The following is a 14,963-nucleotide window of genomic DNA, read 5'->3' on the forward strand; positions in this document are numbered from 1 at the left end:
AGAGAACCTCTTACATAACCCAAATAAAAAAATACTAACAAGTCCTCCTTTGATCAATCCGAAGAGTGAAATTAATTGAGTTGTGAGCTTGCAAAAAACTGCGAGATAATTTGATGGCGGATTTGTGGCGAGGCTCCCTGGGAAAGTAAAAAATTGTGTCTCCTGACGAATCTCAATAAATGTGATATCCGATAAACTATAGGCTCCATGCCGCTGTAGATGAGATTCAAAACTAGCGCTCTATTGATTTACCGCGGGCATCTTTCTCACCTTGTAAACTTAGATTTTTGGACTGACGCAGGTAACGCGTTGTTTTTGAGTCATTGATGCGTGAATCTTCTTTATGGCGCAATTTTATCACAATGAGTCAGAGTTCAATTCAAAATTCTGATTCGTGCTACTGTTCTCCGTGTCCCCCATATTCACATTAACACCACATCTTTGTATGCATATCCGCTTCCTCTCACAAATTTCTCGACATTATCTAGACGTTCGATTAAAATCTCAAGGCAATCAAAATTTCGCCATAACAAAACTTAAGAACCATCTGTATCGAAAAAATGATTTCCTCACATCTCACGAAGATCATCATTCTCTTCACCCTGCTTGCTTTCACACCCATGACTGTTATTGGATCTTCCGACCCTGAAAAAATTCCCACGGGAGTTTCTGTCTACTCTACTGGTATCACGACAATCCTCGTCTTCGAGAGACCTAGCAGCTTCTTCAAAGATAAAAGTGCACAACTTGCTACGTACACAACATCCACCCAAATTGCAGGTTCAACATATACTGGAATCTTCGGTAAGAGATAAATATCTTAATCTCATCACAAAGACCTTACTAACAAGCTGAACAGCCGGATGTTGTTTCTTGCTCTCAACTGAAGCAGGCACCTGCCAAGACAATCCCTCATGTCGTCCGGCATATGTTACAAAGACAGTGTCTCATTACATGAAATCTGGTGGACCAGAAACACCCTCAAAGACAGGTTTTCCATCGTTTGTTATGAATCCGACCAAAAATCCGGCTCCTGGCTCGAGTTCGGGTAACGGAATGGTACATGCGAATTTGCTGCTGACGGTTTTGCTCTCTGTTTTAGGAGTTTTGAATGGAATGGGAGTTTTATTTTGTGATTAGAAAACAGTATTAGAAATGGAGGGTCAAGATTAGACCGCAGCTCGCTAGGATGTTGTGTCGGTTGGAGAGTGCAGAAGTGTATAACTAGAGCCTGAAATTTCCATTCTATGCGAATACTTCTATCCTATGATCATTGAACTGAACCTGTCACTAGATACTCAGCATGAGTATCTATTAATAGATGATATGGAGATACTCGAAAGATGAGTCCCATTGAATAAAGATACCCAGTCATTAGTCATTGGCAGTGAATGATGAAGAATTGGATGACTAGAAGTGTCGAGTCACAATCAAAGGGCGCACTAAGTCTCTATTTGAGAACATATTTGACAACACAGTGTTCTCTTTTTTCTACAAGAGGGTTTGAGAACCCATCAAGAATATCGATTCCAGCCAAAGAAAAAGCGCACACAAACCCCTAAATATCAGATTTCTTAGACTTGGCGATTGAGCTTACCACACGTTATTGTTTGCGAATTTCCAACATCCAACATGATCTCCTCACACTACAACAGAATCATTATTATCTTCACCCTACTCACCTTCACCTTCACAAATATTGCCCAAGGAACATTTTCTATCAGTCTGCCTCAAACAATGACAAGCGGAGGTCCAACCAATCCAACTGCGACCTGCAGTTCTCACCTCCACTCCAACTTAGCACCTGGCTCAAGCACCACTACTTGGACATCTGCATCTTCAACATATACCCAGATCCTGCGTAAGTGTTATTTCATTCTATTACTATATGAGAAGCCACTAATAACCCCCTCTTTCTAGCTGGTTGCTGCTTTCGGAGCAATGGAATTCCGGGATCATGTGAGACTCAATCCACATGCAAGCCACAAACAGGAACTCCAGCAACTTCAACCACAGTACCGACTTCAAATCCTACCGTATCCGCAACTCCGAGTCCTAGTCCAAGCCCAACTCAAAGTTCAGGACGGCGGAGCATGGAGCTGGACACCTCTCTACTGCGCTCGTTCGCTGTATTGGGACTGATCTCGATGGCCTTGAGTTATTTGGTATTTTGATATTAAAATTGGATGAACTTTGTAAATTGCGAATGGAAGGCTATATGCGGGAAACACTAGAAATTATCTACTCATAGATAGAGAGGGGATCATCCATGGATGAGCTTGATATTATACAGTAATTGAAACTGCCTGAATTTTACATAAAACCTAGAATGAAATCTCACAGATTCGAGGGTTAAAAGACTTTTGTGGGATCGAAGCGTAAATCGGTACTTTTTATTTTTGCAATGTGAATGTGGCTCGGCGAGATTCATAGATGTATATTATGCCTACTCCACGGCTTCTCTCATGTTGATAGAACTCTTCATCGATCTTTTGGAGGATTCATTTACGCAGAGGAAAACGTGGAAATTCAAATACCAAAATCTAAGAGTGAATGCAGAATGCCCAAAATCAAGTCAAATGTTTGGATAAGAAAAAGCTCGGCCGTAAAAAGACCTAGATGACATCAGACACAATGAATGGGAAGGTATACTGTGTCTTATAGTCCGCACTAGCAGACTCATCACAGCCATACAGCATTCAAATACTTTACGGTAACTAAGAATACTCAGCACTTATTGAGATCTATTGGATGGGCCAATTTGTTTCAGGGGGTAATAAAAGTTTCAGGTCCATCCACAGACCGGAGTTCAGAGTGTAGACACTCTGGAAATACTTAAATCTTAAAAAGCCTCGGGAAAGTATTCACTCTAATCATATCACGCATGCGTCTTGAGCTAGTGAGCTTCTCAGTGACTTATTAGGTGTATAAAATACCGAACACAAAGCTTTCTACCTTTTACCTGACAACTTTCATTTCTTCCTTCCAAATACCACAACTTGATCCATCGACAAAACATCATCGACAGAACAATCAATTGGACGTAAAGATATCGATAAAAAGCTACCATCCATCATATATAACGACTTCAGATCATAATCATGGTTTGCGCAAATTTCAACAATGCGATTGTCCTGTTCGTTATCTTTACACTCGCCTTTCTCTCTGTCGCTCAGAGCTTGCCTCCCATTCCTCCACCAGAGTCTGTAGCAACCACTTTACATTTCTCAAGCGGATCCACGGGTACTCAGACTACCAAGTCATCGAGAACATTAATCACCAGTCTGGTAATTATTCCAGGTGGATTCGAGCCCACTGTCACCCTTACAATTGTGGCTCCTGCACCAACCTCCACCGTCTCTTACACTTCGACTTCAACTTCTACCTCTGTTTTGACTTTCACCTCGACTCCTATCTCAACCTCAAAGTCTAGCACCGTCACCACCGCTTCGTCTTCCACTTCCGTTTCGAACTCGGTTCCTATTACTGGCTCTAGCTCCACTTCCACTTCCAACACTGGTACAAAGACCAAGAGTAAGCTCTTCACAGCCGTTGTGTGTATTAGTTTAATAATTGCTAATTGTATTGATTTAGGCAACCCTAGCAACACCGCAAGTCCAACTCAGAGCTTTGGACTAAAAGGCATGGACACAGATTGCTTCCTAATAAAGGTTACAATTGTTTTGGGATTGCTTGTCATTCTGGAATTCTTCATTTAATATAATAAATGGAAATCAGTGTGTTCATTTGAGATGAGAAAATATTATGAGCTGTCATGTTGGGAGATTAGAAGTTTATGGAGGAGCTGATTTTGTAGGATGAATATATGAATTCCTTAAAAACATACTTCTATTGGATTTGTCATAATTTTGAGGATGACTACTATGATAGTATGTGATTCATTGGTCTCTGTATGACTGGGTGTATGATTTGGTCGCTAACTCCCTCTCACATCGTATCATTTCGTGAAAGTGACTTCTAAAAATCGAATCCATGAATCATACCCATAATAGATGACTCGATTTTTCCAGGAACGTACACATCAAAAGCATTCCAAATGTCTCTAAAAGTTTCTTAGAACACTGCAATCCAACATTTCATGCATTGAAACACTGCGACGTAAAATGAACCTGTCTTAACAAGCACCACTTGCAAGGTACATTGTCTCACACTAAGGTATTTGATCCGCTTCAAGCAAAAGTGACTTGTCGATACCTTCACAAGAGAACCTCTCGTCATCATGATCTTCTCACGCATCCACATCTTGATCATCTCTCAACTATTTCTTATTTTGACACTCATCACTTCAGCATCAGCAAAAGGTGGAAAACCAAAACCAAAGCCGAAGCCGAAGCCAAAGGGAGGGAAAGATAATCCAATAAAATCCTGCGTCTATCAAATACCTGACGACTTTGCCAACGATCCCGTTGCAACTGCATCGAAATATACCGTCACAGTCACTTCTGGTACTACTGTTTCTACTCCTGTCTATGGTAAGCAAAGATTTCAACCACTTCAAAGCATAAATAACTAATGAAGATCTTTAGATGGCTGTTGTTTCTTGGAAAATCCCCCAAAAGAATGCCCCCCAGAGAAATGTGAAGGAGCATGCACTGTGACGCCGGAAGATGGCAAGAAGAGTTCTGCACAAAGAGGCGTGGAAAACAGCGAGAGGGTATGGGAGTCCGGATTTCTTGCAGCTGTGATGTTTTCTCTATTGTGAGATAAATTTAGAAAAAATGGGGACATGTGAGGGAGAATAGCATGGTTTATTACTGGTGGTACAGGATTATACGCATATTTATCTGTCGAATCATCAATGGGTACGGGTCATGGAAATTTAATAGCCTGAATTTGTTTTCTTCGCGCATTCATACATAAAAGTGGTACATTGAGCACATTAATAGAGTTTTCAGCATTTCGCTTTGATATATTCGAATTTCAAAATGAAGATTGAATTGCAGACGAGGAGTCAAAATTTGTCCCTCGATAAAACTACTCACGCAATGACTGTGATTCTGAACGATATGCACTGACCACACATAAAGATATCACATTCGATTCATATAATTCAAGAAGGGAAGAAAATAATCACTCGAAGTGCGACATCACCCTCAATGACAAACAGTAAGCATCCACACCATCCCTTCAAGCATCGCCATCATTAAATTTATGGCCTTCCCACACTCTATCAATGCTAAAGTCACCCTTAACCTTTCCATTCCATAAAGGAGTCCTCATCGAAGCAAGAAAACCAATCAAGATTTAGCGAACGAGTAGCGAGCCGTCAGCTATTACCTGGACGTTATATCATTAATGCATGACTTAGTGCTTCTATCAAGAAAATTAAGTTTTGATTTAGTATAGGAATCACTTTAATAAAACCCCCAGCTTTTATATATTAGATAAAGAACGACGTTGACTTGTAGACGTTCTAGTGTTTTTAGTAATCAATTGTTGAGGTTTACTACATGGCTTGGATGTAAAGTATGTTCTTGCGATAGTTAGTTTTGCAGTTGAACTTGCTGAATAAAAGGGAGAAAATATGAACTTTGAAGTATTATTCAGTTATTACTACAGAGAATGGATAGAAAAATAGTGGTATTATGAGAAATTTTTTACAAGCGTTCAGTGCAAGTTGGTACCCAAGGCCCTGTAAATTGCCGAGATCCCTTTGACAGGCGCAAACAAGCTGCATTAAATGTAGTACACACCCAATGTAGTAGTGACGCTAGAAAACGCTGAATGGGAACATCAAAAGGGATTAAATGGTTTTAAGAGTTCAATCTTCACTGAGCAATCAAAGAAACAACGGTATTTAATGCGAAGGCAAATGCTACAGCTCAACTCTAAGGGCCAACTAGACATGGTAATCCAATCTTCCCCTCTTCAAAAGCGCGACCATGCGGCTCCCACATCCATGTAATCAAAACTTATTAATGGCGAGAATCTACTTCCATCAAAGAGTTTCTGCTTCCGCTTCCATCCCGATTCATCGGTTCCGACCCATTCATTAAGTATGTCGGCTTCTTCATTGCTGCGATACCCCACTCTGATATGTAAGATATCTAATGTCATAGGACCTCTATCGTTATGTATTAACTTCAAGCTAGCAATTTGCATAGAAAATCGTCACACGTCAAAGAAAAAGCGGGGACTCACAGGAGAAATGCATGAAACTTACAATTTTAAAGCAGTGAATCTGATGTGCAGACGTAATGTATTCTGATAATGTGATATATATATAGAGTGTACACTTTTCTCTACTCCCTCCAAGGGTTTATCACATTCGCTTCAATAAGTGGCGGCACCTTGCGACCAGTCTAAACTCAGTTTTTCGAATCACTAAATCTCATCTGCAGCATATTTTGGCGTCGATGACATTCATCCCAGATTGTGTCAAACATCATTCAAAAAGCGCTTGTCCACCAGCCAGTTTTAGAGTAAAGCCCTAGACAGCACAATATAAAACAAGTGAGTGATGACCTTTGTGCCCTGGAAGCGGTTACGCTCTGTGAAGCTCGCCTATGCTAACGGAAACAACAGACCTCATAACATGCACCCCGAAGACAAGTTGACCGCAAGAATATGGAAGAATCTTTCAGGCAAGGCTCTAGTCGATGAGCTTGAAAAGCGTCGCCCCAAACGTTTTAGAGCTTTGGAACGCCGCTGGAAAAGGGGCATTCCACGAAGACGATGGATCAACTTGAAAAAGTTCCCCATGCGCGAAAGACATAACACTTCTTCGAGCTTTGTCTTGTTCTCAGAACTCCCTATCGAGCTAAGAATCAAGATCTGGGAGTATAGCTTTCGCGGTCGCAATGTTGAAGTCTGTGTGGATTTTGATATCTCCGTGGGATATGATTTAGAGCTTCGGATCGAATTCCCTAATTATCCACCTCGAATTTTCCAATGTCGCACAATCACACCGAATCCAACAACTCTTTTCGTCAACCACGAAAGTCGAATGGAGACACTTAAATGCTACTCCAACTTCCTGCCAGGTGTCTCCGACTCCCCAATCTATTTCAACTACCAGCTAGATTCCTTTGCTGTTCGTCACTATTGTTCAGGGCATAATATTCGTGAATGCGACACCAGGGAGCAACTCTCGTGGGGGATTAGGCATCTGATTGATCTTTCAACGTCGGTACCATTGAGACCAATCAGACCGTTGAAACTTCCGACTTACTTCATATATGACTATGGTATCATTGATCCCCCCCCCGTCCAAAACCACAAGTGGGCACCTATAGTGCAGTCATTGAACCACTTCTGACTGAGTTCGATTGTTTGCAAGAGAGTATCATCATAAGTCGGGTACCCTACTTTCGGGCTAACAGGGTTTTGGGCCACCCTTTTATATCAAAAATCACTTTTTAGGCTTATTAATATTTCTATCAATATTTGATTCAATTCAATAAAAATTTGTATATATATAATTCAGATCGTTTTGAATTTATTTTGAAATTTTCAGATTTTTAGGATTTTTCTGTATTAAAAATTAGAACTTCAAAATATCGATTTTCAAATTTATATAGGAATTATATACAAATTTAAATTTTTTATTAAATCTTTAATAACTTTTTAACAATATTAATTAAAAGAAAACTATATATATTTTTGAAATATTTAAATTTGAATCTATATAAAAATTCAAAAAAAAAATTCAAAAAAATTAGCAGATATAGAAATATAATATATAGTGAGTTTAAAGTAATATAAATAATCCCTATCATTTTGAAAATATTCCTATAAATATTTATTTATAAGAGATTTTTTATTTTTTCTAAATCTGTTAAATAAAATATATTATAAATTTATAATAAAATTTTATAATTTATTTTTAATAATTTTTATCAAAAAGTTATCAAAGATTTTATAAATTTTTTAAATTTGTATATGATTTCTATACAAATCAAAAAATCGATATTTTAAAATTCTAGATTTCGATACAGAAAAATCCTAAAAATCTGAAAATTTCAGAATAAATTCAAAACGATCTGAATTATATATATATAAATTTTCAATAAATTCTATTTATAAATAAAAAAGTTAGAAATTCTATTTTTGGTATAAAAAGTAATTGAAAAGTGGCCCAAAAAGGGGGTGGCCCGAAAGTAGGGTACCCGACTTAAGTGGCAGGCCGCAAAAAGATTCCGATAGCTCTGGATTTGACAACTCAACTGAAGTGCAAAATCTAGAGAATTGCCTCACTCATATGTCTGAAGCTGAAATGGAAAGAAATTCCTCATTCCAGATTCCAGATTCCAGAAGTTACTATCTATAAAGAACCTTTACTTCTTCCTATTTTTTGCGATGAGATGAAGCAAGCAAATGGATCCCGGGTTCATGAGAATTACGATTTGAAGGAGACTGCAGATTGGTTTGATTCCGAATTTTGACTGGAGATATGGAATAATCTGGCTGTAACTGTAAATAGTTTTCAGAGGAAATGATACCTCATCAAAACAACTACTTGAATGAAATATTTTATCTCGAGGACTTTTTTGAAACCCGTGATTTGCATCAAAATGAATAGTATCCTACCTCATGCCTAGTTTCAATACAAGTCTGATAACACATTTGAAAACTAGAAAGCGTTTCCCAAAGTGCTACTGCTTGTTTCTTCTTCCTGGCAAAATAGGCTGCTCATTCTAAATATTGTTTCACCATTTCATTCTGCATTCATGGGCTTGATGCGGTTAGTAATATCAGTAACACACAAACACTTGACATCCTACGAAAAGGTTTGGAATGACGCAACTAGTGCAGGTCAGTTGTGTGGTAAAGGTATTACAGAGTCATGATTTTTCTAATTACATTGAAATGATGAAAGCAACGAAGATATCTGTGGTTCACGCAAAATGTGGCATGAGTGACAAGAGCAGCTTGAGCGAGAGAAAATAACATTGCCTGAAGAAGCTTTAAGAGAATGAGACTGGAGACAGCTATGGTTCAACAAAATCGCGTTTCTGCGCTGTTTCCATGGGCTAAAACTATGCTTGACGGTAGACGACCAAATACGGAGGAACCACAAGTAGAGACCCAGTGTAGGAGAGCCGCCATCCGCTCTGGCAAGAAAATTAAAGGAACGCTTTCTCATCGGAGACCTCACGCGACTGGTTACGCTGAAGTATCAACCACTCTACCAAAAACTCTGCACTAATGACTTTATCCTTTAGTCCTTCCATGAGCTTTTCATCGAGCGCCTCCGTCATAATTTGTCGAATCTTGGTTGAACTAACACCATTTGACGCGCTGTGCTGTGAGGCACGGAATTTTATGATCGGCTTTCCAGGGACGGTCAAGGCCTGACATGTCCACAAAACACCGGCCCCATCGTTGATATAGCCTTCTTTCTCGTCGCACTTCTCCGTACCCCTCTTCCACTTTGTACAGCCCGGTAAGTCTCTTGGAATCGTTTCTTTCTTTGGATCAAAGAAGTCGACTGGTCTCCTTGCACTAATGATGAGGAATTCATCAACCGGACCCCATTCCTGTAAACATCCCGGATGTGCATGTGGCGCGCTCTCTACCGTCAACTTATCCCCACCCAAAAGTCCGACCAACTTAACCGCATATCCAGCTTCCGAAACCAAATCAGTTGTCGCCCGTAGAACTTTGATATGATTATCCATATCTCCAACTAGGAGCTGAAGCCATCCAGATGCAACGAGTTGAGAAATTTCGGGGACTTTGTAAAAAAGTTCGTAGCGGAAGTTTTGTGGAAGTATAACGTCACCCCATTTCTTCTTTTTGCTATTGACAATCGAGCCAGGATCCACGAAGAGGAACATAGTGGTGATACCGAGTTGCTCGCGACGCTCTGAAAAATAGCGGATCGTGGCTAGATGACCTTGGTGGGGTGGGTTGAAGGAGCCTGGATAGAGAAGGATGTTGTTTTTGGCATTTGGTTTGAGAATTGGCCATGAGACCGAGCTATTGTGTGGAATAATGTTGTGATCATTTTCTGAGGATGGTGGAAAGAGGCTGGCTGGAATCTCTCCTGTATTGATAGAGCTTTCTAGAACTTTTTGTAGAAAGGGCTGAATGGTTTTTGATGGAACCCGATCAAGATCAACATTATTCAGAACAGCAGAAACTTTTGGATTTGTCTCTTCAGCTTCAACCTTGTGATCGGAGAAAGTTTTGTCTGGAGGAGTCGCCATAATAGAAGTTTACCTCAAAGTTTTGGTAGATGTGTGGAAACTATTATGTTGGGATTGTTGATGGCTAAATATTTCGAAAGCGATCAAATTGGGTTGAGGCTTTTCGATGAAACTTCTTCGTAGTTTGTCTTGAAAGACCTTCGAATCAAGGTCTGCTCTTTGTCACTTTTTAATATTTAAAACTTCGCATTGATTTTTCTAATTCTCTTCTCCTTCATTTTGAAACAATTGTAATTGTGGTGAATTAGAATTGAGACGTCTACTGGTAAAAGTAACATACCAGAGCTCTCCATTCACTCAATTTTGCTGGTTGGCCTTTAGCGTCTCTTCTTGCAATATTTATATAGTACATTGACTCTTATCTAGGCAAAAAATTGAATGGCACATGCTCGCACGCACCATCGATGGAAATCATCCAAAACTACAGTCTAGGACTCTACAGCAGGAAATTGAGACATTGTGAGACATTAAGGTCTTTGAAGAAGTTCCTTTTAATTCCCAATGTGAATTTTTGAAAGAGGGGCGGCAGATGTTGCATAATCAATATTTAGATCTATCAAACTTGCAAAGTGAGCTGCCAGTGACAAAGAATGTATGAGATTGATGCACAGGCAGGGTATCATAGACATTCAAATCCATGTAGAAAATTCCACTGGGTGATAAGAGCCTTAGGAAGCATCAGGATACAGCAGATGAAGTGAATCCACGTTTTGTTTTCGAATGAGCAACCCCATCATGTTCAGTGAATACTCGAACTTGCTCGCTTCTTAAGTTCTTTAAATCGGCTACCTTTGTTGGAAGGTTGACCAGGTTGATATCAGGAAACTCAAAATGTTCTAGAGGGTTGCATATCAAATATTCCCTAACGCAAGGATAAGCATCAAACTCTTCAGCAAATAAACCCTCACATCTCCAACATGTCGAAAGACGACGTGGAATTTCGGCCTGCCAAGTCCCTGGGATGTCGAAAAGCTTTTGTGGCTCTCTCAAGGACTTCCTCGCTCACTATAGCCAGTATCAAGCAGAAATGTAAGTCATTCTTCTGAAGCTACATAATCAGTTCCTAACTGTTGCTTTTTCCAAAGTCAAACCAGGTGTAACGACCTCAGATCCACCAAGCAGGGCAAAAGACAAGAAGCAGCGAAAACCCGCCCTTACAAGAGTCCAAGCAAAACATAAACCATCCAAGAAGAAAGCTGACAAGAAGACGTCTGGGAAGAGGAAGAATAAGAATGGAAAGAAGTCAACAAAGGATAAGCGGACCTTCAATGTACCTAACCGCAGGTCAAAAGCACGCATGGAAAAGAGAACAAGATATAGCAAAGTAAAGAAGGTGGTAAACATGCCAAAGATCTCTTACATTAAATTGAAAAACTTCTGTAAGTAAAACCCTTCTGCTCCCTATCTCACAGACATTTTTAACAGTAACGTTTTATAGTTAAACCAGTTTACATTTATGTTTTCTACACAAACTTGTACCAGCGATTCGGGAACCCAAAATATCCCCTCTGTGATACAGAGACCTTTCCTCCGAACAAAAAACGACAAGAACAAAAGTTTGGACCGCTTGAATTCAACTTTTATCACAAATTTCCAAAGGAGATTCGATCTAAGATCTGGAGAGCAACATTTGAAAGTCGTATTGTCATTGTGGAAGTGCATAGTAAAGTGGGCACTGATATTAGTAAGATGAAAATTGTTGGAGCACACATGACCATCCCACTTGCTTTGAGAGTTTGCCGAGAAAGTCGAGCTGAAGCACTTTTGTGGTACAGAGATCTAGTCCCCGAACATGTTAGGCCCATACACTTTCATCCTACTCTTGATTCCTTCGCAATCAGAATCATGAAGGTTGCTCGTAATGCAGACCCGAAGAGAAGATGGACCGAAGTCACTTATTTCGTCAAAGATATTCTGTTATTTCTGGGTCATATGGGCTCGGTCTATAAACAAATTCCGAAATTCGTGCGATGCATCACTATACCGAGAGCATGCTGGAGTCACGATCGATATTGGGATACGACATTGCAGTTGGCATGGAATGAAGGTTGGGGCTATGAAGGATTGAAGGAGATTGTCGTGTTAGAGTATCTCGACAACACAGCCTACCACTTGCAGCATGAGAGATTTCTTCAGGGGTACTTTAAGATCATAAAGCGAACGTATCCCGATTGCGTTGTGCCAAGAATTCGAATCATTCTAGATCGTTTGGGCCACTTACCTTACAGTAGTGACAGCTTCTCTGCGATTATGGGGGGTGGAAAATATGAAGATATCGACAAAAATCATGGCAGCTTTCGTAGGTGCAATTCATGTTGGGTTAAATGGTTCGAGTCGGATTTCTGAATAAGAATAGGCGTAGGCATGAGAAAGGGAAGTAGATTTGTACATGAACAAGTCCATAGGTAAAACGGCGATTATTACAAAGGCATATTGATATGATATTATGACAACAAGGTGATACATGCAGCTATTTGTCATGTGAACTCATTTACCATCTGAAAATTCATTCGCTACAAGTGTGATTCTCCCGTTTTGCCCACATTTTCGGGAAAGAGCTCTTTTCATTTCGCATACCTCGAACAATTGATAAAATTGATGATTCTTGTTATAAGGAGACCCCAAATATAATTGCATGCTTCACCAGATGTCATCAGTGAACTAGGAACCACACTACCCAGAAAATAGGAAAGAGAGAAAAGACACTTGTCAGCCAAGGCCATAGTCGACGATCGCTGCTGGTCATTAATTGGCTCGAGTAATTGGCAGAAACTAGACCCAATTCTCTTCGACCAGATTTCTTGTACTTTCAAAATTTCCCCAAGTAATCAGATTAACTAAAAAAGCCGTTGAAGCTACTTTGTCATACCTCACCCACTAAGTAGACTAATAGCTCTTTAGCGTCGTAGAACAAAAGCAGTTAATCAAGCGCACCATGTGACTTTAAGTTAAAACTAATTTCCATAATTGCTTTTTCATCTGTTGTCTGTTCGTAACGAATATGTCTTCTCTCACTCATTGACCAAGTATCGTACATTCATCTACTTTTATATCAAATTGTCTTTTGAAGAACCTCTCTCTCCGCAGAAATCACTTCCACACAGTTCAGAACCAGTTAATCAGTTCATTGGACTTCTGCAGCTATAATCGATTGACTCAAAATCATCTTCATAATTCTATTTGCATTGAAGATATGGTGCAATATTCGCATGTCCGCGGTGGCTTGAAGCCAAAAACAAGAATTGTCGTCTCTAAAGCTCTTGCCAGACTATCCCCTCGCAGGATTCGTGAGCGACGTAAGTATCCAGTCAGATCCAGTCGCTTTCCCATAACACTGGGAGCAAACGTTTGTATCAAAATACTAGATATACGCATATGAATAGTCTCTGATAGACATCGTAGGTAATTACAAGCGCTTTGTAGCAGAGCCAGTCGACTCGGAGTCCATCTGCTTCACAAACCTTCCCTACGAAATCCGTCTAATGATTTGGCGCGAATGCTTCGAATCTCGTGTAGTCACCATATGCGCTCATCGTATATGTAGCTGGACGGACGGCTTGCGCGAATATAAACCGGCCGTATCATCAGTCCGCGCGATTATGCCATTGACTCTTAGAATCAACAGAGAAAGCAGATTTGAAACGCTTCGGCACTACCCAGACTTGATTCAGAACCCTGGATTATTTCGTGACCCAGTATATTTCAACCCACAGCTAGATAAGCTCGCCATTCACGTACTCGACAAAGACAGATACTCTGCTTGTCTCCCCCAGCTCTTTCATCGTGATAGAAAATCGCGTACAATGGCTGATCAATGTTTATGCCTTACCATCCTAGCTTTGGCCGAAATCTCGATATACTCACCAAGTATGTGCAAAATGGTGCGTTTCCTCATATCTCGCCATGGCGCTCTCTGCGATAGACACAAATGTTATGAGAATCTATTCCCTCGTTATCGCAAAATAATGGGCAAATTTTATCAGTTAAAAACCATCGTGGTCCAGTCGCCTAATTTCAACGAGACAATGGTCATTAACAACATTTCGAAAGATTGTAGTTGGACCATGAGAAAACGCGTCTGGAAGGCCATCAAATCAAGGGAGAATTTCGAAGATGATAATTGGCGGATCACAAAAACAGATGACCACAATCTATCATTATTGTATTAAGAAACCCACCGTGGAAGATCTACAGAACTTGCCTATTTAAATGACTGTTTGTGCGAATTATCACAGGTAACTCAGCTTAACCGTTTTCGAGTTTCAATTTCGACTCCTACCTTCACAACTGCAATACTGCTACTCTATTGTTCAGCCACACGCTCGAGTTATATCGCGTGGTTCTCATGGTTCGATTTATGCTACAAAGTCTATGGCACCTTAGGAATACTCAAGATATTCATTCGCTACGAAGAATTAGATTAGTCAGTCATATTCGTTACCTCTCAAGGTTCTTCTCGGTCGATATTTCTTCCACATACTATCGCGTATCATCTAAAAATACTCATCTTCTTACGAATCATCAAATACAGTATACATGCACTGCATTCAAGAATTGTACGGTCTCACGAAATACCGAATCGTGAATACGGCATTGTTTCATTTAGACTCTGGACTTCTCAGCAGTCTGTATATGAACTATGAGCCTATTCATCCATTGCTATTACCATTCTATTCAGGAGACAGCGAATCTTATACATCATAATTTGCAACCTCGACTCGACAAAACACAAACCTGTATACTAATTTCTCCACCTGAGACCGACAACCAATCACCAAATCTTTCATTCAG

The 14,963-nt window shown here is 40.0% G+C and overlaps 7 protein-coding genes across 7 annotated transcripts; 6 read left to right on the plus strand and 1 right to left on the minus strand.

The window, feature by feature from the left end:
* Positions 1 to 560: 560 nt before the first annotated feature.
* EAE98_010515 (uncharacterized protein) lies at positions 561 to 1,140 on the plus strand (the record flags this gene model as incomplete). The annotated part of the gene is made up of 2 exons (XM_038958136.1): positions 561 to 804; positions 860 to 1,140. The coding sequence occupies 2 exons, from the start codon at positions 561 to 563 to the stop codon at positions 1,138 to 1,140; spliced, it is 525 nt and encodes a 174-aa protein (XP_038805496.1).
* Positions 1,141 to 1,632: 492 nt separating this feature from the next.
* Positions 1,633 to 2,174, plus strand: EAE98_010516 (uncharacterized protein; the record flags this gene model as incomplete). The annotated part of the gene is made up of 2 exons (XM_038958137.1): positions 1,633 to 1,861; positions 1,921 to 2,174. 2 exons carry the CDS (start codon positions 1,633 to 1,635, stop codon positions 2,172 to 2,174), a joined length of 483 nt encoding a protein of 160 aa, XP_038805497.1.
* A 927-nt stretch (positions 2,175 to 3,101) lies between these two features.
* Positions 3,102 to 3,719, plus strand: EAE98_010517 (uncharacterized protein; the record flags this gene model as incomplete). The annotated part of the gene is made up of 2 exons (XM_038958138.1): positions 3,102 to 3,534; positions 3,595 to 3,719. The coding sequence occupies 2 exons, from the start codon at positions 3,102 to 3,104 to the stop codon at positions 3,717 to 3,719; spliced, it is 558 nt and encodes a 185-aa protein (XP_038805498.1).
* Positions 3,720 to 4,240: 521 nt separating this feature from the next.
* On the plus strand, positions 4,241 to 4,723 carry EAE98_010518 (uncharacterized protein; the record flags this gene model as incomplete). Its single annotated transcript, XM_038958139.1, has 2 exons — positions 4,241 to 4,493; positions 4,548 to 4,723. 2 exons carry the CDS (start codon positions 4,241 to 4,243, stop codon positions 4,721 to 4,723), a joined length of 429 nt encoding a protein of 142 aa, XP_038805499.1.
* Positions 4,724 to 6,481: 1,758 nt separating this feature from the next.
* Positions 6,482 to 8,405, plus strand: EAE98_010519 (uncharacterized protein; the record flags this gene model as incomplete). The annotated part of the gene is made up of 2 exons (XM_038958140.1): positions 6,482 to 7,255; positions 8,232 to 8,405. 2 exons carry the CDS (start codon positions 6,482 to 6,484, stop codon positions 8,403 to 8,405), a joined length of 948 nt encoding a protein of 315 aa, XP_038805500.1.
* A 681-nt stretch (positions 8,406 to 9,086) lies between these two features.
* EAE98_010520 (uncharacterized protein) lies at positions 9,087 to 10,172 on the minus strand (the record flags this gene model as incomplete). The annotated part of the gene is made up of 1 exon (XM_038958141.1): positions 9,087 to 10,172. One exon carries the CDS (start codon positions 10,170 to 10,172, stop codon positions 9,087 to 9,089), a length of 1,086 nt encoding a protein of 361 aa, XP_038805501.1.
* Positions 10,173 to 11,089: 917 nt separating this feature from the next.
* Positions 11,090 to 12,518, plus strand: EAE98_010521 (uncharacterized protein; the record flags this gene model as incomplete). Its single annotated transcript, XM_038958142.1, has 3 exons — positions 11,090 to 11,201; positions 11,258 to 11,551; positions 11,611 to 12,518. 3 exons carry the CDS (start codon positions 11,090 to 11,092, stop codon positions 12,516 to 12,518), a joined length of 1,314 nt encoding a protein of 437 aa, XP_038805502.1.
* Between the last annotated feature and the right edge of the window lie 2,445 nt (positions 12,519 to 14,963).

This window comes from Botrytis deweyae (genome assembly GCF_014898535.1).
Source record: "Botrytis deweyae strain B1 chromosome Unknown BDEW_037, whole genome shotgun sequence".
Taxonomy (NCBI): Eukaryota; Fungi; Ascomycota; class Leotiomycetes; order Helotiales; family Sclerotiniaceae; genus Botrytis; species Botrytis deweyae.